General features: G+C 46.8%; 1 protein-coding gene across 1 annotated transcript in view; it reads right to left on the bottom strand.

Annotated features, from left to right (window-relative positions):
• lrrc52 (leucine rich repeat containing 52) overlaps window positions 1-26,798 on the bottom strand; it is a gene marked incomplete at both ends in the record, with an annotated part of 49,677 nt that extends 22,879 nt beyond the window's left edge. Inside the window, one exon of the mRNA XM_084185499.1 lies at window positions 26,150-26,798. Within this exon, the coding sequence (XP_084041625.1) occupies window positions 26,150-26,798 (649 nt within the window). The remainder of the gene's footprint in view (window positions 1-26,149) is intronic.
• Window positions 26,799-27,005: the final 207 nt, after the last annotated feature.

Here is a 27,005-nt window from a genome sequence, read left to right as displayed (position 1 = left end):
TCCTTCCTTCCTTCCTCCTCTTTCTTCTCCTGACTCAGAGAAAGCATCAATGAAGTCAGATGACAGAGTGAGTCCCACCACTTCATAGCGTACTCAAGTACCACACACACACACACAGTTGCGCAGCTAACCCTAACCCCTTAACCCTAACCCAAAAACCTAACCTTACCCCTAACCCTAGCTCCTAACCCTAACCCTAAAACGAACCCTATCTCCTAACCCTAACCCTAATCCTAATTCTAACCCTAACACTAATTCTAACCTTAACCCTAAATCCCCTAGAAATAGCATTTGACCTTGTGGGGACCAACAAAATGTCCCCAGTTGGTAAAATATTTATTTGTTTACTATTCTTGTGGGGACTTCTGGTCTCCACAAGTATAGTTAAACACATCCACACACACACACACACACACACACACACACACACACACAGAGAGAGAGAGAGCTGATCTGGGTTGTGAAGTATTAACCTGGAGGGCAGACTCCTAGTCCAACTGTAACCAGAGCTATTTATAACACACTAATTATGACAGTGCATATGGTTGTGTGTGTGTGTGTGTGTATACCATGTTAGTGTACATATGGTAATTCTATAGAGGAGGAGGATGCTACTTGTGTCTTTTATTATTTTAATCTTTCCTCCCAACCTCATAGATACAGAACAAATAGCCTAGAATGATGTGTGGATGTGTGGCTCATAATAATGTCTGGAACGGACCCAATGGAATGGCATCAAACCATGTGTTTGATGTATTTGACACCATTACCACGAGCCTGTCCTCCCCAGTTAAGGTGCCACCAATGTGTGTGTGTGTGTGTGTGTGTGTGTGTGTGTGTGTGTGTGTACATTTTAGTCATTTAGCAGACGCTCTTATCCATAGTGAGTGCATACATTTTTTATACTGGCTCCCCGTGGGAATCAAACCCACAACCCTGGAATTGCAAGCACCATGCTCTACCAACTGAGCTTCAGTATATTGTATGCTAAATTTTTTTGGGGAAATTATATTATTTTATACTAATACAATTGTACAGAGAAAGAGATGTTGTTTAACAAGTAATATTTCTTTTCTCAAAAAGGTAGGGGTAAATATATTTCAATACCTCAACCGGCTTTCGAGGATAACGGCACTGAGCCTCTTTCTATAACACATAGGAAAGGATCTTAGATCATTCCTCCATACAGAATCCTTCCAGATCCTTGATATCCTTCGTCTGCGTTTATGGACTAGCCTCTTCAATTCAAACCACAGGTTTTCAATGGGTTTCAAGTTTGGAGACTGAGATGGCAATTGCAAAATATTGATTTGGAGGCCAATTAACAATTTCTTCATGGATTTTGATGTGTGTTTGGGGTTATTGTCTTGCTGGAAGATCTACTTGCAGCCAAGTTTGAGCCTCATGTAAGAGGCAACCAGGTTTTTCACTAAAATATCCTGGTACTGGGTAAAGTTCATGATGACATTGACCTTAACAAGGGCCCCAGGACCAGTGGAAGCAAAATAGCCCCATAACATCAAAGATCCACCACCATATTTTACAGTAGGTATGGGGTTATTTTCTGCTCATGCATTCACATTGCAACGCCAAACCCACCACTGGTGTGCGTGGCCAAAGAGCTCTATTTTCATGTCACCCAACAGATGTAAACGGCATGAGTTTGCTAAACGGCATGACATCAACACGGGGGCCCCAAAAGGGTGCAACCCCAGTCCCCTCCAGTATTTCCTGTATACCCATGACTGCATGGCCTCTCACAGTTCCAACTCCATCATCAAGTTTGCTGACAACACGACAGTAGCAGGCCTGATTACCAACGACGAGACGGTCTACAGGGAGGAGGTAGGCACTCTGACGGTGTGGTGCCAGGTAAACAACCTCTCCCTCAACATCAGCAAAACAAAGGAGCTGATTGTGGACTTCAGGAGGAACCAGGCTGGACACGCCCCTATCCTCATCAACGGGGCCGCTGTGGAGACAGTTAATAACTTCAAATTCCTCGGCGTACACATCTCAGAGAAGCTGAAATGGTCAAACCACACGGACACTGTGGTGAAGAAGGCACGACAGCAACTTTTCAACCTCAGGATGCTGAAGTAATTCGGCCTATCCCCGAGGGCCCTCACAGTGTTCTACAGGAGCACCATCGAGAGCATACTGTCGGGCTGCATCACAGCCTGGTAAAGCAACTCCACCGCCGCGGACCGCAAGGCGCTTCAGAGGGTGATACACGCAGCCGAATGCACCATTGGGTGCACACTGCCTGCCCTCCAGGACACCCCAGCCACCCGAGCCATGCCCTGTTCTCCCCGCTTCCATCACTCAGATGCGGGCAGTACAAGCGCATCATGGCGAAAACTAGAAGACTGGCCAATAGTTTCTACCCCCAGACCATCAGGCTACTGAATAGCCACCACTAGTCAGCTACCTTATCACCCCTCCCCCCTGCTACTCCCCCTATGAACATTCCCCCCCCCCACCACCCACTCAATGGTCACTTACCTTATCCGCTGCTCCCCCTATGGACATTTCCCCCCATCCTCTCAACTGACTTTTACTCTGCCCCCACCCCAATGACATTCATCACTATTGCAGTTGTTAATATGTATATTATTATTTTTATTATAATTTGTATTGTTTTATTTAACTTGGTCCACACACCCCCTCAATGGTCATTTAGTCTGACTGCTGCTCCCCCTATGGCCATCCCCCCCACCCCCCACCCCCTCAACAGTCTTTACTCTGCCTCCAGCCCAATGGACATTTATTTATTCATCACTGCTACAGTTGTTATTATGTATATAGTGCTATTTCTATTTCCATTGTTGTTTTATTATTACCATAAAAAAATAACAAAATGAAAATAGAGCTTTTTGACTGGTGGAACTGTGTGTGTGTATGTCCTACTGCATGTGTGTGAGAGAGCCACTGATGTGGTTATGCTCTTGACTGCACATTCTGAGAAAGGGGGCTTTTGCCTTCCAAACAAATGCTATGTAGCTGAACTGAACTAAATAAGAAGACAGCTCTTCCTTTGGCTGTATGACTAAAAACAACATTTCTGTCGATCCCATTGGTTGAATCGGACTGGTGCTTACCAGTAGCACTTCTTATAGGGCGGCAGGTAGCCTAGCGGTTAGAGCATTTGGCCAGTAACCGAAAGGTCGCTAGTTTGAATCCCTGAGCCGACAAGGTGACAAATCTGTCGATGTGGCCTTGAGCAAGGCACTAATTGCTCCAGGGTTGCTGTTGATAATGGCTGACCCTGGTCGTGACCCCACTCTTAAGGGTGTCTCAGGGGGAGTTGGGATATGCATAACACACCATTTCCAATTCAGACATATGTATCAATACACACTTGTACATGTGTGAAATAGGACAAACATAAGCACCCACTATTATTATTATAGAATACTGGCTGTGAAATATAAAAATCTGATTTAAGTGAGTACCATCCCCTTTTTCATTCTATCTCAAGAACTGGTTTTGTTTGGTAAAGAATCTGCATTTCTCTTTAGCTGTATGAAGAAAGACTGCTAAAGAGAGAGAGAGCGAGAGAGAGCGAGGTTGACTAAGAATAGTTGACCTTTTTTAATCACATCAACTAGGCTGAATATTTCCTTTGCACCGCACGTACGCACACACGCACGCACGCACACACACACACATGCACAAGCACACAGTACAGCTACTCACACACCACAGGAGGTTGGTGGCACCTTAACTGGGGAGGACGGACTCGTGGTAATGGCTGGAGTGGAATGGTTGGAATGACATCAAATACATCAAACACATGGTTTGATGCCATTCCATTGGCTCCGTTCCAGCCATTATTATGAGCCGTTCTCCCCTCAGCAGCCTGATTATTGCATCTATGAGGTTGGGAGGAAAGATTAAAATAATAAAAGACACAAGTAGCATCCTCCTCCTCTATAGGGTTACCATATGTACACTAACATGGTATACACACACACACACACACACACACACAATCATATGCACTGTCATAATTAGTGTGTTATAAAAATCTTTCTTTTGGAATCAGTGGCAGATGGCCAGTTTCCATGTCATCTCCCAACATCCTCAGACATGGATGAACGTCGAATATTGACTTGTATCATGGGTGACCTGGCTGCCAAAATAGGGGAGAGTTGTGTGGTTTTTTATTGGGCACAGGGGACGGTAGTGCGTTTTTTCCCTGGTTTACATTCGCTCCTTTGCAGGTTTTAATATGTTATTTCTTGCATCCTAGCCATATTTCCTCATCTGCTTGCATGCACCTCCCCTATATCAAGGTGTTTTGGTACTTCCTTTATGCACTTTGCTTTTCTGTGTGCTAACTTTTACTATACCACAGGTCAATATAGTCTACCAGTCTAACGCTCCATCCTGCCCTCTATCCACCATTCATAGTAACAATAGTGGTAGGTGGATCGTTTGTCCAGATCTGCAATATGCTAACTCTGCAATATGGGAAAGCATGCAGTTTATTAGGCTACAGATGAAATATCTTCACATTGTCTGGCGAAACCCTGAAATGTGCATATTGTTTTTATGCTGATTGTGGAATATTTGCATGAAAATCTGTCAACATTTGGATGGAAACCTATAGACACCCTAAAGACTGGCAAGTGTGCTAGTCCAGTGTCACTTTGATTATGCCTGCACATCATGGTTCACCAGCAGCTCCAAACATCTAAAGAATAAGCTACAGACTGGGGTTGAATATTTTCCCAGTATTTTACAAATGTTAGATCCCAAGAATAATCACTTTTCTGCTGGGTTACTATTTCCCGCCCAAACCGAAAGTGTCATTCTAAAGCATAGGCCTATTAATATGTCTGGAATTGATTAGCTTTGATCGGTATGAAAATTCAAGTCTGATGCTACCTGAGCCTGATGAGCCATACATTAAATATATTTTATGAGCCCTACATTAAAGACATTTAATGATCCCAATCCCCAAAAAAGCCCAAATGATTGTGCCGTTATCCAATACATAGCCTATGATATAGGCTACTGCACATTACGCACGGCAGAAAAACATAAAAGCCCATAGATGTAGCTATGCTCTTTTGGGTAAGTAAATGAAACAAGGTCCAGTAAGCTAATCTTTTTGAGTGTGGACTGTATTACTGTATTGTATTATACTGTATTATATGGACTGGAAATACGCACCTCTTTCAAACCTTGAAGCTGGGAGAGAACATGTGATGCTGGTGCAGGACATGCAGCCTACAAAGTTACATTTATAAGCTACCAGTCAAAAGGTTGAACACACCTACTCATTCAAGGGTTTTTCTTTATTTTGACTATTTTTTACATTGTAGAATAATAGTGAAGACATCAAAACTATGAAATAACACATATGGAATCATGTAGTAACCAAAAAAGTGTTAAACAAATGATATTCTTGCCATAATATGGACTTGGTCTTTTACCAAATAGGGCTATCTTTTGTATACCCCTCCTACCTTGTCACAACACAACTGATTGGCTCAAACGCATTAAGAAGGAAAGAAATTCCACAAATTAACTTTTAACAAGCCACACCTGTTAATTTAAATGATTTCCAGCTGACTACCTCATGAAGCTGGTTGAGAGAATGCCAAGAGTGTGCAAAGCTGTCATCAAGGCAAAGGGTGGCTATTTGAAGAATCTCAAATATAAAATATATTTTGATTTGTTTAACACTTTTTTGGTTACTACATGATTCCATATGTGTTATTTCATAGTTTTGATGTCTTCACTATTATTCTACAATGTAGAAAATAGTAAAAAGCTTCATTAAATAGTACCCGCAAAACACCAGTCTCAACCTCAACAGTGAAGAGCCGACTCCGGGATGCTGACCTTCTAGGCAGAGTTGCAAAGAAAAAGCCATATCTCAGACTGGCCAATAAAAAGAAAAGATAAAGATGGGCAGTCTGAGATATGGCTTTTTCTTTGCAACTCTGCCTAGAAGGTCAGCATCCCGGAGTCGGCTCTTCACTGTTGAGGTTGAGACTGGTGTTTTGCGGGTACTATTTAATGAAGCTGCCAGTTGAGGACCTGTGAGGCGCCTGTTTCTCAAACTAGACACTCTAATGTATTTGTCCTCTTGCTCAGTTCTGCACCGGGGCCTCCCACTCCTCTTTCTATTCTGGTTAGAGCCAGTTTGCACTGTTCTGTGAAGGGAGTAGTACACAGCGTTGTACGAGATCTTCAGTTTCTTGGCAATTTCTCGCATGGAATAGCCTTCATTTCTCAGAACAAGAATAGACTGACGAGTTTCAGAAGAAAGTTATTTGTTTCTGGCCATTTTGAGCCTGTAATCGAACCAACAATTGCTGATGCTCCAGATACTCAACTAGTCTCAAGAAGGCCAGTTTAATTGCTTCTTTAATCAGCACAACGTTTTCAGCTGTGCTAGCATAATTGCAAAAGGGTTTTCTAATGATCAATTAGCCTTTTAAAATTATAAACTTGGATTAGCAAACACAACGTGCCATTGGAACACAGGACTGATGGTTGCTGATAATGGGCCTCTGTACGCCTATGTGGTCCTCTGTAGCTCAGCTGGTAGAGCACGGCGCTTGTAACGCCAAGGTAGTGGGTTCGATCCCCGGGACCGCCCATACTCAAAAATGTATGCACGTATGACTGTAAGTCGCTTTGGATAAAAGCGTCTGCTAAATGGCATATTATTATGTACATATTCCATTAAAAATCATCAGTTTCCAGCTACAATAGCCATTTACAACATTAACAATGTCTACACTGTATTTCTGATCATTTTAATGGACAAAAAAATTGATTTTCTTTTAAAAACTAGGACATTTCTAAGTGACCCCAAACTTTTGAACGGTAGTGTAATTATAAATATGGCATGAAAATCTGATTTCCCCCTAGCTGATCATTGTCTGCAACCAGCACTGATCGTGAAGTAATGAGACAGGCAGGGAGAGTCTCGTCCTTGGTGGTCGGCGAACTCTCAACCTTCTGGCCCGTAGCCCTTTGTGGCATCAACTGTGCTACAAAAGCAATGCAGATATCCATGTTTATAAACACAGGGTCGCTACAGTTATTGTTATTTGTGGTCATAAACATTATTTTGAGTTAATTCAATTTATTTTACAGTACAAGGGAAGGGTCATGTGAAAATATTTTTTACGATGGGGAGGGGGGCTCATTTTTTTATGACACCTTGAGTTGGACCAGCGTCCCCCAGTAAATGTTGATCTGTCCCTTACACACTTACGTTACACTGCTACCCTCCAACCCTACCCTGCTTCAGAACTTAGAGCAAACACACACAACAATGCCTTAGTCATACACACAGCATAAATATTTAACAGTACACAGGGAATCTTTAGATTGTTCCATCTGATTAATAATGTATAGTATAATAGCTCTTCTGGGTATCATTGACTGCAGATCATGATAATGAATGGATTTAGGAGTTTGATGGATGGATCTGTGCTATGAAAGACAGAAAACTCCCCGGTCCTTATTTTCCCTAAAACCTCTCTTTCTCTCTCTCTTTTTCTTTCTCTCTTTCGCTTCTCTCTCACTCTCTGACTCTGTCTCTCTCTTATGCTCTCTCTTTTTATTTATTTATCTCTATATTTGTCACATGTAGGCCTACACCCCCACCCTCCCCTGTCCCAGTCTCTCTTTGTTTATGAATATTTAACTATTGCTCAGTGCTCACCCCTCTATTTTGGTTCAGTGCCTGTAGGTCTGTGAGCTGGTCTGGGGAGCTGGGGAACTGGTCTGTCCCTCAGCCCCAGCTCCTAGCCCCAACACAGCCCTCCCTCACCCTTAACCCTCCAGCCCCAACTCCACCCAACATCCCCAACACCAACCACGTAGCCCCAGGACGTCTTTCGCAGATTCTGCCATTACTCTCCTGAAGTTGCCGGTATAAGTTACACGAGGAGTCGGCAACCTTTCTCATGTGGAATGACAATTTATTTGACAATTTCTACCGATCTGCATGCCAGTTATGGTTTTCATATGCACATTTTCGTGAAACAGCTTAATTTAATTTATAATAACATCTTTGTATCTCAAAATCATTGTCATGTGGTTAATCAAAATTCTTTCCAAATCTAATTGAAAATGATACTAACCTAAAAAGTAACTTCTATGATGAATGATCGGAGAGGTTGAGAGTAGAAGAAGTTCAGGAGCAAAAACAAATAAAATTGAATTATTGTAAAATTGAATGTGTCCATAAGGTGTAGATAGTAAGTATAGGCTGGAAGTAGAGGCCTGGGCATAGTTGTTCACTAATTTACCCCAAGTAGGGAAAGGATGGCGGGGTTGAAAAGTAATAAAGGGGAGTATACAGTGGGGAGAACAGGTTTTCCTACTTACAAAGCATGTAGAGGTCTGTAATTTTTATCATAGGTACACTTCAACTGTGAGAGACGGAATCTAAAACAAAAATCCAGAAAATCACATTGTATGATTTTTAAGTAATTAATTTGCATTTTATTGCATGACATAAGTATTTGATACATCAGAAAAGCAGAACTTAATATTTGGTACAGAAACCTTTGTTTGCAATTACAGAGATCATACGTTTCCTGTAGGTCTTGACCAGGTTTGCACACACTGCAGCAGGGATTTTGGCCCACTCCTCCATACAGACCTTCTCCAGATCCTTCAGGTTTCGGGGCTGTCGCTGGACAATACGGACTTTCAGCCCCCTCCAAAGATGTTCTATTGGGTTCAGGTCTGGAGACTGGCTAGGCCACTCCAGGACCTTGAGATGCTTCTTACGGAGCCACCCCTTAGTTGCCCTGGCTGTGTGTTTCGGGTCGTTGTCATGCTGGAAGACCCAGCCACGACCCATCTTCAATGCTCTTACTGAGGGAAGGAGGTTGTTGGCCAAGATCTCGCGATACATGGCCCCATCCATCCTCCCCTCAATACGGTGCAGTCGTCCTGCCCCTTTGCAGAAAAGCATCCCCAAAGAATGATGTTTCCACCTCCATGCTTCACGGTTGGGATGGTGTTCTTGGGGTTGTACTCATCCTTCTTCTTCCTCCAAACACGGCGAGTGGAGTTTAGACCAAAAAGCTCAATTTTTGTCTCATCAGACCACATGACCTTCTCCCATTCCTCCTCTGGATCATCCAGATGGTCATTGGCAAACTTCAGACGGGCCTGGACATGCGCTGGCTTGAGCAGGGGGACCTTGCGTACGCTGCAGGATTTTAATCCATGACGGCGTAGTGTGTTACTAATGGTTTTCTTTGAGACTGTGGTCCCAGCTCTCTTCAGGTCATTGACCAGGTCCTGCCGTGTAGTTCTGGGCTGATCCCTCACCTTCCTCATGATCATTGATGCCCCACGAGGTGAGATCTTGCATGGAGCCCCAGACCGAGGGTGATTGACCGTCATCTTGAACTTCTTCCATTTTCTAATAATTGCGCCAACAGTTGTTGCCTTCTCACCAAGCTGCTTGCCTATTGTCCTGTAGCCCATCCCAGCCTTGTGCAGGTCTACAATTTTATCCCTGATGTCCTTACACAGCTCTCTGGTCTTGGCCATTGTGGAGAGGTTGGAGTCTGTTTAATTGAGTGTGTGGACAGGTGTCATTTATACAGGTAACGAGTTCAAACAGGTGCAGGTAATACAGGTAATGAGTGGAGAACAGGAGGGCTTCTTAAAGAAAAACTAACAGGTCTGTGAGAGCCGGAATTCTTACTGGTTGGTAGGTGATCAAATACTTCTGTCATGTAATAAAATGCAAATTAATTACTTAAAAATCATACAATATGATTTTTTGGATTTTTGTTTTAGATTCCGTCTCTCACAGTTGAAGTGTACCTATGATAAAAATTACAGACCTCTACATGCTTTGTAAGTAGGAAAACCTGCAAAATCGGCAGTGTATCAAATACTTGTTCTCCCCACTGTATATATAAAAAACATGGGGGAATGGAAGTGATGCAGACAATTACATTGATGGAAGTTACAATCTATCTGCAATATTAAGCTGATCTACCCCCCCCAAAAAAATAAAAACAAAATAACTTCTATTGCCATTGCCAACTATGTAAAAATAGCCTCCATAAAGCCAACAAATAAAAACATTCCATCCTGCAGGTAGAAAATATCCTGATAAAAATAAATATCCTCTAAATCACATTGGCTACACTGTCTGCAACAAACTTGAAACATTGTATCAACTACTAACTTCCATCCAGCCCAAAAGCTTGTGCTAGCGAACTTGCAACATTGTATAAAATATTCTGGGCCCTCAGAGTTTCCAACAGCAGTGAGCTCTGGACAGACACAGCTGTAGGCTATTTGCGCAAGGGATATGAAGCAGTGCTTGACTTGGACAGGAGCTCACCGGCGCTGAGTACGGGCAACTCAAATGTTCTACTGCTTGAGTGTCACGATCGTTTACAGACGGGACGGACCAAGGCGCAGCGTGATATGCATTTATTTATATTGAATAAACACCACGACAAAACAACAAACGAAACGAAACGTGAAGTCCAAGGTAGACAAACAACATACCTCACACGGAACAAGATCCCACAACCCACTAGTGCCAATAGGCTGCCTAAGTATGGTCCCCAATCAGAGACAACGAGCGACAGCTGCCTCTGATTGGGAACCACACCGGCCAACATAGATCTATACCTACTAGATCTAAACATAGAAAATACAACATAAAAAATCACAACAAGGAATATACACACCCTGACTCAACATATAAGCGTCCTCTGAGTCAGGGCGTGACAGTACCCCTCCCCCCCCCCCCCCCCAAAGGTGCGGACTCCGACCGCACAACATACACATAACAGGGTAGGGGCCGGGTGGGCATTCCGCCTCGGAGGCGGACCCGGCTCAGGGCATGACGACCTCTCACTCTTCGCCTCCCTGTTGTGCCCCTGGTCTGGTCTAGACCTCGGCGCGTTGCTTCCCCTCTCCTTCCTCCCACTATACTCAAAGCCCTGTCTGGACCCTGGTGTGGGAGACCCAGAACCTGGAGAGGGGTTGACGTCTGGGTCTGGACTGGAGCCGCTGACCGGAGCTGGACCGGGCACCGGTGGAGCGGACTGCTCAGGCTCCGGACTGTAGCCGCTGACCGGAGCTGGACTGGGCACCGGTGGAGTGGACTGCTCTGGCTCCGGAGTGGAGCCGCTGACTGGATCTGGACTGGACCCCGGTGGAGCGGACTGCTCTGGCTCCGGAGTGGAGCCGCTGACCGGAGCTGGACTGGACCCCGGTGAAGCGGATTACTCTGGCTCCGGAGTGGAGCAGCTGACCGGAGCTGAACTGGGCACCAGTGGAGCGGACTGCTCTGGCTCCGGAGTAAAGCAGCTGACCGGTGCCGAACCAGGCACCGGTGGAACAGGCACGGGCCGTGCCGGACTGGACACACGCACCACTGGCTTGGTGCGAGGAGCAGGAACAGGCCGGACTGGGCTGGCGACGCGCACCACTGGCTTGGTGCGAGGGACAGGAACAGGCCGGGCCGGGCTGGCGACGCGCACCACTGGCTTGGTGCGAGGGACAGGAACAGGCCGGGCCGGGCTGGCGACGCACACCACTGGCTTGGTGCGAGGAACAGGCCGGACCGGGCTGGCGACGCGCACCACTGGCTTGGTGCGAGAGGCAGGAACAGGCCGGGCCGGGCTGGCGACGCGCACCACTGGCTTGGTGCGAGGGGCAGGAACAGGCCGGACCGGGCTGGCGAAGCGCACCACTAGCTTGGTGCGAGGGGCAGGAACAGGCCGGGCCGGGCTGGCGACGCGCACCACTGGCTTGGTGCGAGGGACAGGAACAGGCCGGAACAGGCCGGACCAGGCTGGCGACGCGCACCACTGGCTTAGTGCGGGGAGCAGGAACGGGCCGGACCGGACTGGTGACACGCACCACTTGCTTGGTGCGAGGGGCAGGAACAGGCCGGGCCGGGCTGGCGACGCGCACCACTAGCTTGGTGCGAGGGACAGGAACAGGCCGGACCAGGCTGGCGACGCGCACCACTGGCTTAGTGCGGGGAGCAGGAATGGGCCAGACCGGACTGGCGACACGCACCACTTGCTTGTTGCGAGGAGCGGGACTGGGTTTCTTTATTAACCCCCACTCCTTCTGCTGCCTAACCAGCTCCTCTCGCCGTGCCTCTACACTTTCCTTCTCCCTTTTAGCCTCCTGTAGCCTCGTCATCCACCCCGTGTGCCCCCCCAAAAAAATTTATTGGGGTTGCCTCTCGGGTCTCCGTCGTCGGCACGGTTGGCGCCGTTTCTCCTCTCCTGCCTGGGCATCTACCTTCGCCCATGGCCCTTTCCCCGCAAATATCTCCTCCCATGACCACCATTTGCCCACCTGTGACATGGCTATTCGCTCTTCCTGGGCACGCTGCTTGGTCCTTGTTTGGTGGGATCTTCTGTCACGATCGTTTACAGACGGGACGGACCAAGGCGCAGCGTGATATGCATACATGTTTATTTATATTGAATAAACACCACGACAAAACGACAAACGAAACGAAACGTGAAGTCCAAGGTAGACAAACAACATACCTCACACGGAACAAGATCCCACAACCCACTAGTGCCAATAGGCTGCCTAAGTATGGTCCCCAATCAGAGACAACGAGCGACAGCTGCCTCTGATTGGGAACCACACCGGCCAACATAGATCTATACCTACTAGATCTAAACATAGAAAATACAACATAGAAAATCACAACAAGGAATATACACACCCTGACTCAACATATAAGCATCCTCTGAGTCAGGGCGTGACATTGAGGTCCTATTCCTCTTATAGAATATTAGTTTAAAGGTATTGTGAAGCTCCTGCACCTAAATATGAACAGTACCAGCACCCAAAATGAGTACTGGAACGTTTTTCAATCCAAGTCAAGCACTGATAAGAAGCCTATTTTATGACGTTTCCACTGGATCAGAGCATGACATTTCTCCCTTTCACGCTGAGTGGTTATCAAAAGGGAGAGAGCTGGAAAGATTTTTCAAATACATTGAAGAACGATTGTAATTCTCAATGGCTGTTAAAACCGACTTCATTTGCTTGCTGTTTGAGGTGAAGAAAACATTACTTTGAGAAGCTCCACAGGTCATTATTGGTGGTGCATTAAGCCAATCAGAAAAAGTATCAGATCTCCAAATGGGCACATTTATATGCCTACATTTGCGCGCAGGCCAGGTAGCTATAGGCCTACTTCTTACTCAACATTGACAGGAGCGCTCCAAACAAAAGACAATGACTAAATTGACAGAACTTGTTTCTCACAAATGCAGCATAGGTTGTGAACTCCATTGTCCACTCCGACAATGTGAACAGGAAGACTGGAATAATAATATTGAATGCATTAAAAGAAATGACCATAACCAAAGTAACAAACATTGTACATTAGAAATTATAGGAATTAATGGTAAATGTACTACTGGTGATATATGTAATGGGGAATTGATATACACTAACATTCAAATTCAAACAATTCACACAATGAAGTTATGAAACAATGAATGTGCACAAATTGGCGGGAGATAGCGCATTCTGGAGAGAGAAGTGCATAATGCATCTGGGCGCATGTTCAAGCCGACAAATGCATTGGCCATGCAGCATTTACTGTGATATGGCCTCAGCAGAAGTCAGAGCATTCATACTTCTTGCGCTTCGCGGAGCAGTGCAGAGCTGTTGTCAAGGAAGTGAGTTTGTGTTTATACAGGATGTACCGCTCCCACCTACTGTCAACCAATCATGTCAATGCGGAGCTATACAGAGCTCTCTGCATTGTAAAAAAAATTGGGAGGCGCATGGCGATGCCGTACAGAGCTCGATTTGGCCTCTGCGTGCCTCTGGAGGCTCCGCAAATGCGTCACACCCTCCTTATGGAGCCTCCGACCACATTTTCGAATCAAGCATAAATTGGCTTTAGGTCTAGGTCTCCACAATGGATTAGTTCACTGAGATGGGCTGCTCGACGAAAATAATATTGTTCAACCAACAGCCTTACGACCAAACAATCGACCAGTCGACTAATTGGGGTCAGCCCTACTCATGAGGCAGTCCAATCTCAATATAAAAAAAGCTTTATTTGAACATGCATTCAATTGAACTTGCTCTTTCTTCTCACAGGCATATTATATAGACCAAGGATGGGTGGGGCGTTTCACATGCCCTTCAAATGGGTCCGGTACTCCTGCTTATCACCACAGATAGTAAAGGAGAGAGAAAGACAAATCATCCCAAGGACATGTCCACTCTGTTATAAAATAGACTACAAAAACTTAAAGGGCAACTTGAAACAGTGCGATTTAGCAATCTTACAGAAACTAAGAGGAACAGAATGACCTGTCCCTTCTTCAGGCCATAGAAGATAACAAATGCAATTTTCCTCTTCCACACTACCAACAACCACCCAGTCCAGGTCACTAGATGCCTCAGAGGACACAGCCTGGGTGACCAGACACTCCACTCTATCGTCCCATGACTGAGACAGAGAGAGAGACATACTGTACTATACTTTCCCTCCCTTCCTCTCTTACCCAGTGTCTTTCTCTTACCTTTCTCTTAAACTAAGCATTCCTCGAGGCACAGCACTCAATGCCCAAGATCTGCCTGATTCTCTTTAGCCCTTTCTCTGTCCTCTCCTCCCCCTTCCTTTGGTACACAGTTGCAGCTCTATCTCATGATTGTCTCAGCTCTACACTATCTCTCCGATCCCATTCACTCCCACCCATCTCTCCCTCCCTGTCACTCTCCCTCCATCGCTGACGTGTATTGTTCTCCGCTCATACAAATCCAATCAAAATCAAATCAAATTGTATTAGGGCTGACCCCATTTAGTTGACTAGTCGATTGTTTGGTCAATAGGCTGTTGGTCGGCTGAGATTTCTTTAGTCGAGCAGTAGCAAAAATATATATATATATACAGTGCATTCGGAAAGTATTCAGACCCCTTTCTTTTTTTACGTTACAGCCTTATTCTAAATATATATATATTTTTTAATTTCCTCATATATCTACACACAGTATCCCATAATTCTGAAGAAAAAACAGGTTTTTATAAATGTTAGCAAATTTATACAAAATAAAAAACGTTTACATAAGTATTCAGACCCTTTACTCAGTACTTTGTTGAAGCACATTTGGCAGCGATTACAGCATTGAGTCTTCTTGGGTATGACGCTACAAGCTTGGCACACCTGTATTTGGGGAGTTTCTCCCATTCTTCTCTGCAGATCCTCTCAAGCTTTGTCAGGTTGGATGGGGAGCGTTGCTGCACAGCTATTTTCAGGTCTCTCCAGAGATGTTAGATCGGGTTCAAGTCCGGGCTCTGGCTGGGCTACTCAATGACATTCAGAAACTTGTCCCGAAGCCACTCCTGCGTTGTCTTGGCTGTGTGCTTAGGGTCATTGTCCTGTTGGAAGGTGAACCTTCGCCCCAGTCTGAGGTCCTGAGCGCTCTAGAGCAGGTTTTCATCAAAGATGTCTCTGTACTTTGCTCCGTTCATCTTTCCCTCGATCCTGACTAGTCTCCCAGTCTGGGCCGCTGAAAAACATCCTCACAGAATGATGCTGTCACCAACATGTTTCACCGGAGGGATGGCGCCAGATTTCCTCCAGACATGACGCTTGGCATTCAGGACAAAGAATTCAATCTTGGTTACATCAGACCAGAGAATCTTGTTTCTCATGGTCTGAGAGTCTTTAGGTGCCTTTTGGCAAACTCTAAGTTTGCTGTCATGTGCCTTTTACCGAGGAGTGGCTTCTGTCTGGCCACTCTACCATAAAGGCTTTATTGGTGGAGTGCTGCAGAGATGGTTGTCCTTCTGGAAGGTTCTCCCATGTCCACAGAGGAACTCTGGAGCTCTGTTAGAGTGACAATCGGGTTCTTGGTCACCTCCCTGACCAAGGCCCTTCTCCCCCGATTGCTCAGTTTGGCCGGGTGGCCAGCTCTAGGAAGAGTCTTGGTGGTTCCAAACTTCTTCCATTTCAGAATGATGGAGGACACTGTGTTCTTGGGGACCTTCAATGCTGCAGAAATGTTTTGGTACCCTTCCCCAGATCTGTGCCTTGACATAATCCTGTCTCGGAGCTCTCCGGACAATTCCTTTGACCTCATGGCTTGGTTTTTGCTCTGACATGCACTGTCAACTGTGGGACCTTATATAGACAGGAGTGTGCCTTTCCAAATCATGTCCAATCAATTGAATTTACCACAGGTGGACTCCAATCAAGTTGTAGAAACCTCTCAAGGATGATCAATGGAAACAGGATGCACCTGAGCTCAATTCCGAGTCTCATAGTAAAGGGTCTGAATACTTATGTAAATAAGGTATTTCTGTTTTTTATTTTTAATACATTTGCAAAACTTTCAAAAAACCTGTTTTCACTTTGTCATTATAGGGTATTGTGTGTAGATTGCTGAGATTATATATTTTTTAATCAATTTTACAATAAGGCTGTAACGTAACAAAATGTGGAAAAAGTCAATGGGTCTGAATACTTTCTGAAGGCACTGTATATCATGGTGTACGCCTGTCTGAGTGGACTAATCCATTGTGGAGGCCGTGGGGATGGCACAGTCCATCACTCTAAGACATGTGCTACTGATATTGTATATGGTTATATTACATAAGAACAATGGTGCAACACTAATACAAATAATATTATTTTATAACAAATGCAGTTTCTAGGGGCCAAGCTGAATTTCTTCAGCCTCCTGAGGTTGAAGAAGTGCTGTTGCGCCTTCTTCACCACACTGTGTGTGTGTGGGTGGACCATTTCAGATTGTCAGTGATGTGTACGCCGAGGAACTTGAAGATTTTCACCTTCTCCACTGCGGCCCCATCGATGTGGACGGGGGCGTGCTCCCTCTGCTGTCTCCTGAATTCCACGATCAGCTCCTTCGCTTTGTTGAAGGAGAGGTTATTTTCCTGGCACCACTCTGCCAGGGCCCTCACCTCCTCCCTGTAGGCTGTCTCATCGTTGTTGGTAATCAGGCCTACCACTGTTGTGTCGTCTGCAAACTTGATGATTGAGTTGGAGACGTAAAACGCCACGCAGTCATGGGTGAAAAGGGAGTACAGGAGGGGGCTGAGCACCCACCCTTGTGGGGCTCCTGTGTTCAGGATCAGTTTAGTGGAGGTGTTGTTGCCTACCTTCATCACCTGGGGAGGCCCGTCAGGAAGTCCAGGACCCAGCTGTACAGGGCAGGGTTTAGACCCAGGGCCCCGAGCTTAATGATGAACTTGGAGGGTGTTGAAGGCTGAGATTTAGTCAATGAACAGCATTCTTACATAGGTATTCCTCTTGGCCAGATGGGATAAGGCAGGGTGTAGTGCGATGGCAATTGCATCATCCGTGGATCTATTGGGGCGGTATGCAAATTAGAGTGGGTCTATAGTGTCGAGCAAGGTGGAGGTGATTTGATCCTTAACTAGCCTCTCAAAGCACTTTATGATGACAAAAGTGAGTGCTACGGGCGATAGTCATATAGTTCAGTGACCTTCGCTTTTTGGGGTACAGGAACAATGGTGGACATCTTGAAACAAGTGGGGACAGCAGACTGGGATAGGGAGAGATGTAATACATCCGTAAACACTCCAGCCAGCAGGTCTGCGCATGCTCTGAGGATGCGGCTAGGGATGCCATCTGGGCCGGTAGCCTTGCGAGGGTTAAATCCCTTAAATGTCTTACTCACATCGGCCATGGAGAACGAGAGCTCACAGTCCTCAGGAGCGGCCCGCTTCGGCGGCACTGTGTTATCCTTAAAGTGGGCGAAGAAGGTGTAAAGCTTGTCCGTAAGCAAGACGTCGGTGTCTGCGACGTTGCTGGTTTTCCCTTTATAATCCGTGATTGTCTGGAGTACCAGCTACATACAGTGAGGGAAAAAAGTATTTGATCCCCTGCTGATTTTGTACGTTTGCCCACTGACAAAGAAATTATCAGTCTATAATTTTAATGGTATTTTATTTGAACAGTGAGAGACAGAATAACAACAAAAAAATCCAGAAAGACGCATGTCAAAAATGTTATAAATTGATTTGCATTTTAATGAGGGAAATTAGTATTTTACCCCCTCTCAATCAGAAAGATGTTTGGCTCCCAGGTGTCTTTTATACAGGTAACGAGCTGAGATTAGGAGCACACTCTTAAAGGGAGTGCTCCTAATCTCAGCTTGTTACCTGTATAAAAGACACCTGTCCACAGAAGCAATCAATCAATCAGATTCCAAACACTCCACCATGGCCAAGACCAAAGAGTTCTCCAAGGATGTCAGGGACAAGATTGTAGACCTACACAAGGCTGGAATGGGCTACAAGACCATCGCCAAGCAGCTTGGTGAGAAGGTGACAACAGTTGGTGTGATTATTCGCAAATGGAAGAAGCACAAAATAACTGTCAATCTCCCTCGGCATGGGGCTTCATGCAAGATCTCACCTCGTGGAGTTGCAATGATCATGAGAACGGTGAGGAATCAGCCTAGAACTACACGGGAGGATCTTGTCAATGATCTCAAGGCAGCTGGGACCATAGTCACCAAGGAAACAATTGGTAACACACTACGCCGTGAAGGACTGAAATCCTGCAGCGCCCGCAAGGTCCCCCTGCTCAAGAAAGCACATATACAGGCCCGTCTGAAGTTTGCCAATGAACATCTGAATGATTCAGAGGAGAACTGGGTGAAAGTGTTGTGGTCAGATGAGACCAAAATCGAGCTCTTTGGCATCAACTCAACTCAATGTGTTTGGAGGAGGAATGCCGCCTATGACCCCAAGAACACCATCCCCACCGTCAAACATGGAGGTGGAAACATTCTGCTTTGGGGGTGTTTTTCTGCTAAGGGGACAGGACAACTTCACTGCATCAAAGGGACGATGGACGGCGCCATGTACCGTCAAATCTTGGGTGAGAACCTCCTTCCCTCAGCCAGGGCATTGAAAATGGGTCATGGATGGGTATTCCAGCATGACAATGACCCAAAACACACGGCCAAGGCAACAAAGGAGTGGCTCAAGAAGAAGCACATTAAGGTCCTGGAGTGGCCTAGCTAGTCTCCAGACCTTAATCCCATAGAAAATCTGTGGAGGGAGCTGAAGGTTCGAGTTGCCAAACGTCAGCCTCGAAACCTTAATGACTTGGAGAAGATCTGCAAAGAGGAGTGGAACAAAATCCCTCCTGAGATGGGTGCAAACCTGGTGGCCAACTACAAGAAACGTCTGACCTCTGTGATTGCCAACAAGGGTTTTGCCACCAAGTACTAAGTCATGTTTGGCAGAGGGGTCAAATACTTATTTCCCTCATTAAAATGCAAATCAATTTATAACATTTTTGACATGCGTTTTTCTGGATTTTTTTGTTGTTATTCTATCTCTCACTGTTCAAATAAACCTACCATTAAAATTATAGACTGATCATGTCTTTGTCAGTGGGCAAACATACAAAATCAGCAGGGGATCAAATACTTTTTTCCCTCACTGTATGTCTCATATCTGAGTCATTGAATTGTGACTCCACTTTGTCTCTGTACTGACGGTTTGCCTGTTTGATTGCCTTACGGAGGGCATAACTGGACTGTCTGTATTCGACCATATCCCCAGTCAACTTGCCGTGGTTAAATGTGGTGGTTCGTGCTTTCAGTTTTGCGCAAATGCTGCCATATAGCCATGTTTTTAGTTTGGATAGGTTTTAATCATCACAGTGGGAACAACATCCCCTATACACATTCCCTATACACTCAGTCACCGTGTCAGTGTATACGTCAATATTATTCTCAGAGGCAACCTGGAACATATCCCATTCTGCGTGATCAAAACAATCTTGAAGCATGGATTCCGATTGGTCAGACCAGCGTTGAATAGCCCTTAGCACGGGTACTTCCTGTTTGAGTTTCTGCCTATAGGAAGGGAGGAGCAGAATGGAGTCCTTATCTGATTTGCCAAAGGGAGGGCAGGGGAGGGCCTTGTAGCCATCCCGGAAGGGAGAGTAACAATGGTCGAGAGTTTTTGAAGTGCAAGTATTGCAGGCAATGTGTTGATAAAAATTTGGTAGCGTTTTCCTCAGATTTGCTTTATTAAAGTCCTCAGCTACAATAAATGCGGCCTCAGGATATGCGGTTTCCAGTTTGCACAAAGTCCAGTGTAGGTCCTTGAGAGCCGTCGTGGTATCGGCTTGAGGGGGAATATACACGGCTGTGACGATGACCGAATAAAATTATCTCGGGAGGTAATGCGGTTGGCGTTTGATTGTGAGGTATTCTAGGTCAGGTGAACAAAAGGACTTGAGTTCATGTACGTTACCACAATCACACCATGAGTAGTTAATCATGAAACATACACCTCCGCCTTTCTTCTTCCCGAAGAGTTCTTTATTCCTATCTGCACGATGTACTGAGAACACAGCTGGCTGTATGGATTGGGACTGTATAACCGGAAAGAGCTATGATTCCATAAACAGAGTATCTTACCGTCCCTGATGTCTCACTGGATGGAGATCCTCGCCCTGAGTTCGTCTACTTTATTGTCCAAGGACTGAACATTAGCAAGTAATATACTCAGAAGCGGTGGATGGTGTGCACGCCTCCTGAGTCGGACTAAAAGTCCACTCTGAATACCTCTTCTCCTCCGGCGGCGTCTTGGAGCAGCCTCTGGGATAAGTTCAATCATCTTGGGGGGTACGAACAAAGCATCCAATTCAGGAAAGTTATATTTCTGGTCTAAATGCTGGTGAGTTACCGCCGCTCTGATATCCAAAAGTTATTTCCGGCTGTATGTAATAATGCAGGAGTAATAAAAGCCTTTTATATTTATATATACAGAACCAGTCAAAAGTGTGGACACACCTACTCATTCCAGGGTTTTTCTTTATTTTTTACTATTTTTTACATTGCAGAATAATAGTGAAGACATCAAAACTATGAAATAACACATATGGAATCATGTAGTAACCAAAAAAGTGTTAAACAAATCAAAATATATATTATATTTGAGATTCTTCAAAGTAACCACCCTTTGCCTTGATGATAGCTTTGCACACTATTGGCATTCTCTCAACCAGATTCATGAGGTAGTCACCTGGAATGCATTTCAATTAACAGGTGTGCCTTGTTAAAAGTTAATTTGTGGAATTTCTTTCCTTCTTAATGCGTTTGGGCCAATTAGTTGTGTTGTGACAAGGTAGCCTCTCTACCTTCCCACAACACAACTGATTGGCTCAAATGCATTAAGAAGGAAAGAAATTCCACAAATACAGAAGATAGCCCTACTTGGTGCGAGGAGCAGGAACGGGCCGGGCCGGACTGGCGACGCGCACCACTGGCTTGATGCGAGGAGCAGGAACGGGCCGGGCCGGACTGGCGACGCGCACCACTGGCTTGGTGCGAGGGGCAGGAACAGGCCGGGCCGGACTGGCGACGCGCACCACTGGCTTGGTGCGAGGGGCAGGAACAGGCCGGGCCGGACTGGCGACGCGCACCACTGGCTTGGTGCGAGGGACAGGAACAGGCCGGGCCGGGCTGGCGACGCGCACCACTGGCTTGGTGCGAGGGGCCGGAGCAGGCCGGACCGGGCTGGCGACGCGCACCACTGGCTTGGTGCGAGGAGCAGGAACAGGCCGGGCCGGGCTGGGAACACGCACCACTGGTTTGGTGCGAGGAGCAGGAACAGGCCGGGCCGGGCTGGTGAAGCGCACCACTGGCCTGGTGCGAGGAGCAGGAACGGGCTGGACCGGACTGCGAAGGCGGACTGGAGGTCTGGAGCGGAGAGCTGGCACAACCCGTCCTGGCTGGCTGCCCACTTTCGCACTACACGTGCGGGGCGCTGGCACAGGACGCACTGGGCTGTGCACGCGCACTGGCGATACAGCTCGTAGAACTGGCGCAGGATACGCGGGACCGAGGAGGCGTACTGGAGACCAGGAGTGTTGAGCCGGCACACCCCGTCCTGGCTGGATGCCCATCTTCGCACGGCACGTGCGTGGTGCAAGCACAGGACGTACAGGACTGTGCCGGCGCACTGGCGACACAGTACGTAGCTCCGCATAACATGGAGCTTGCCCAGTCATACGCCTTCTCGTGTGAGTACGGGGAGTTGGCTCTGCTCTAACCCTAGGCTCCGCCAACCACCCTCTTAGCCCTCCCAAAAAAATGTCTTGGGGCTGTCTCTCGGGCTTCTTCCTCGACCGGCTTCCTCTGTGCTGCCGTTGCTCCTCTCCTGCCTGGGCATCTACCTTTGCCCATGGCCCTTTCTCCGCAAATATCTCCTCCCATGACCACCATTTGCCCACCTGTGACATGGCAATTCGCTCTTCCTGGGCACGCTGCTTGGTCCTCGTTTGGTGGGATCTTCTGTCACGTTCGTTCATCGATGGGACGGACCAAGGCGCAGCGTGATATGCTTACATGTTTATTTGACTATTAAACACAATGACAAAACAAGAAACGAAATGTGAAGTCCAAGGTACACAAACAACATACCTAACATGGAAAAAGAACCCACAACCCACTAGTGCCAATAGGCTGCCTAAGTATGGTCCCCAATCAGAGACAACGAGCGACAGCTGCCTCTGATTGGGAACCACACCGGCCAACAAAGAAATACACATAATAGAACACCAACATAGAAATACCCAACATAGAACATACACACCCTGACTCAACATTTAAGCGTCCCCTGAGTCAGGGCGTGACACTACCACAGCATTCTGCAGCGATACGCCATCCCATCTGGTTTGCGCTTAGTGGGACTATAATTTATTTTTCAACAGGACAATGACCCAACACACCTCCAGGCTGTGTAAGGGCTATTTGACCAAAAAGGAGAGTGATAGAGTGCTGCATCAGATGCCCTGGCCTCCACAATCCCCCAACCTCAACCCAATTGAGATGGTTTGGGATTAGTTGGACCGCAGAGTGAAGGAAAATGAGCCAACAAGTGCTCAGCATATGTGGGAACTCCTTCAAGACTGTTGGAAAAGCATTCCAGGTGAAGCTGATTGAGAGAAAGCCAGGAGTGTGTCACGAATTCCGCCGAGACTGCTCCTCCTCCTTGTTCGGGCAGGCTTCGGCGTTCGTCGTCCCCGGAGAACTAGCTGCTACCGTTTGATGTTCTCTATGTTTGTTTGGTTTTGTCTGGTTGGTGCACCTGTTTCATATCATGTATTGATTATGTCACCTATAAGTTTCCTTTGGTTTTGTTTGTAGTTGTGTGTTGTTGTACGCCTGTCCGTTGGTGTAGGTTTATTGTTTTCTTGTTGTTCGTGCTTTACGCACTTTACGCACTGTTTGCGTAATCGCTCGCCTCCTGTTTGTTGAGGCCCGTTGTTTTGTATTTTGCCTCTGTGACTATTAAAGTCGGATCGACTAAGCTTCTGTGTCCTGCGCCTGACTCCAACACCGCATCCACATCAGCCTCTGACAGAGTGTGCAAAGCTGTCATCAAGGCAAAGGGTGGCTACTTTGAAGAATCTCAAATATAAAATATATTTTGATTTGTTTAACACGTTTTTGGTTACTACATGATTCCATATGTGTTATTTCATAGTTTTGATGTCTTCACTATTATTCTACAATGTAGAAAATAGTTAAAATAAAGAAAAACCCTTGAATGAATAGGTGTGTCCAAACTTTTGACTGGTACTGTATATAATTTATGTTATTATTATTATTTACCAGCACCCCTACTTCATGTGGCTATGGTCTCTTTCATAGCATGCAGTAGTGAGAGGAGGGGAGGGGAGGAGGGAAGGAGAGGGGAGAGGAGAGGAGGAGAGGGAGAAGGGAGGGGGAGGGGACACGCTCTAAATGGGCTCTGAGTAATCGTGTTAGAGCATCGGGAGCCCAGGTGGAACAAACACGCACGCACACACAGACACACAAACACACACACACTCAGAGTAAAAGCTAACGACACATTACACTATCAGCCCTGCAGTCATAACATGAGACAGAGGACACACAGTCACGTACACCGACCCCTGTCAAACACACACACGCAAACGCACACACACCCTCTCTCTCTCTCCCTCTTCTCCTGACCCCATTCCCTCTCTCCCAACTGTCACTCTGGTTAGTGTACATGATATGGCTGCCATATCAATAGACATCCATGTCATCCCATACTACAGGAGGGAGAGAAGAAGGAGAAGGGAGAGATGCTTCATCTCAAAATTACTGTACAAAAATAAAGTCTCATCCCCTCTTTCTCTGCCATGGTGTCTGGTCTAGTTCAAGGTACCAGTGACTCCCTGTAACCAGGACCTGATGCAGGTGCATGGAGAGTGAGGGGTCAAAGAAGGGTTGAGGTTCACCAGCCAGCTCATTGCTTTCCCCTCCACTCCTTTCTCTATGTTCTCCTCCTCCCCTTCTCCTCTCCTCCCCCTCTCCTCTCCTCTCCTCCCCCTCTCCCAAAGGTTCTCCTCCTCAGGGTCTCCTCAACCAGAGACCCCTCACACACTGACTCACACACGCTAGGGTGGATTGAATCACACACACACATACAGACACACACACACACACACACACACACACACATGCTACTCTTACAAAACTGTATGCAGTGTGAGGGTCCGGCCTGTCTAAAGACCATCATTAGCCAGAGTGACTACAGCATACGGCACTTGGACAAACACTGACACAGGCACTGAAAGAGACAGAGAGAGAGAGAGAGAGAGAGAGGTGGAGAGGAGAGGACCGAATCACAGATAAAGATAGAGAGGTCTGCTGACACTGACTGTGGACATAGTCAATACTGTACCTCTACCCTGGCCTCTCAGATGTACAGCCAGGCTTACATTTACATTTACATTTCAGTCATTTAGCAGACGCTCTTATCCAGAGCAACTTACAGGCTTGAACCTGGAACCCTGACTTTCCACCTGTGCCAATAGGCTAAATCCTCTTCATGAAGACTATTGTAGTAGTCTCACATAGCAGATGCATGGTGGGATGCTCCACTGATCTGAGTGTCAGTAATTAGACTACTATCCTCCAGTGAGTAGGACTGTTATATATGTTCTACTCTCTTTAGTAGACCTAAATCAGTAGGCTCCTATTTTGAGAGTAGGCTAACTGACTGACAGCAGAAGTGATAATGTCGTTGTAGGCTCCTCTCTGTCCTGCTCTTGGCGTAGATAGTGTGAAAAGTCAATAGACATTAAGAATGAATACGTCTGCATCTCTGCAGAGTTTTGGGAGAGTTATTTGTGTGATGTGGAGGTTAGAGAGAGGAGAGGGAGAGAAGGAGGGAGTGGGGAGGAGAGGGAGAGAAGAGAGGGTGTGAGAGAGGGAGAGAGAGAGGGAGAGAGAGAGGGAGGGAAGGAGGGAGGGAGAGAGGAGAGAGAGGGAGGGAGAAAGTGAGTGAGAAGGGAGGTAGGAAAAGAGGAGAGAGAGTGAGAGGGCTGGGAGGGATAATGGAAAGGGGGAGGGTGAGAGAGTGAGTGTGTGTGGGGTGTTGAAGTCCTCTGATCATTGTGACTTTGAGGCCAATCCATTACTGTGGACCCTGTGCTACTGTGACATTATTCAATCTGGCTCAGGCTCTAGCTCTGACTCTGTGTGTGTGTGTGTGTGTGTGTGTGTGTGTGTGTGTGTGTGTGTGTGTGTGTGTGTGTGTGTGTGTGTGTGTGTGTGTGTGTGTGTGTGCGTGTGCGTGTGTTGTGATAACAGGGCTGGCGTGCCTTGCAGGGAGCAGAGAGCGGAGTGAACCGTCCATCAGGGACTATTGACTGAGCGCCCACCATCAAATTAGCTAAATGAGTTGATGTGACGATAAGCAGTGATAAGACCTTGGAGCGTCGCTGGGTCGGCGTCCCAGCAGAGGACAACTGCCTGTTTACTCGCTAGAATGGTACAATAACAAAACACATGGTGCTGGCCAACAGTCTAAGCTACAGGCCTAATAACTCACCACCTGAGTATTAGGACTGCACTTTATCTGAGCATCTGTCAAACTGGACGTTTATTGCTGCTGAATTAAAGACAGTGATAACGTGAGATTTATAGAAGCACATGAGCAAGACACTGGCACAGGTCACCCATACTCTATAAACAAACATAAAACAACTTGAATCCTGCTTTCTGTACACAGGGACAGTGGTCCACAGACACACACACACACACACACACACACACAGAGTCCCCCCAACTGCTCCATCCCCATTCTCACCTTGGAACTTGAATCCTTCTATCTGGACCCAGAGGCAGAGGTCCTCCGTCTCACAGTCACACATCCAAGGGTTCCCGCTGAGCCCCAGGGAACGCAGGGAGGGCAGGGCGATCAGAGAGCTGATGTTCAGCGTCGTCAGGTTGTTCCTACTAACATCCAGCACCTGCAGAGCAATGTTTTCTGAGAACGCGTCCGGGTGGATCTCATTTAGCCCCAGATTGTCTGTTAGCCGTAGCATCACGAGGCTTGACAACGGTCCAAAAGTCCGGTCCTCAATCTGGGTTAGTGTATTGAAGGACAGGTCAAGGTAGGCCAGCTTTCGGAGATTCCCGAAGGTGGACTCGGAGATCTCCGTCAGGGTGTTGTTGCTGACGTCCAGGTAGACCAGATCAGACAGGTAGTTGAGTTGTAATGCTGGAAGTTCTCCGATGCGGTTGTTGGAAATGATGAGTTGGCGGGTGGCTAGAGGGAGGTCGTTGGGGAAGAGGGTGAGCTCCTGCCCAGCGCATTGGACCACCAGCTGGTCGTCACACACACACCTGTCTGGGCATCCTGCCGTGAGTGCCGGGTAAGGGGCAACCCCCATCACGAAGATAAAGAGAAAGAGTAGCCGGAGGGATTGGGAGCTTGGAGCGGGCAGGAGACGCATGATGAAGCCAACCAGGGCGTCATGAACTCTGGCTGAGCAGGACCAGGAGGATACCCCAGGACCAGCGCTCCCCCCCGGGCATCCTGCATGGGGCTGCGGGACTGGGGGTGAGTCCAGACGGCTACTCTGGAGGACCGGCTCCCGCTGCTGCTTCTGTTGCTGTCTGGAGGGTTGGATCGTGCTTAAATCCAGACTCTCTCTTTTTTT

The sequence above is a fragment of the Coregonus lavaretus genome (genome assembly GCF_964263955.1).
Source record: "Coregonus lavaretus genome assembly, chromosome: 21".
NCBI lineage: Eukaryota > Metazoa > Chordata > Actinopteri > Salmoniformes > Salmonidae > Coregonus > Coregonus lavaretus.
This window is presented reverse-complemented; position numbering and strand designations above follow the sequence as displayed.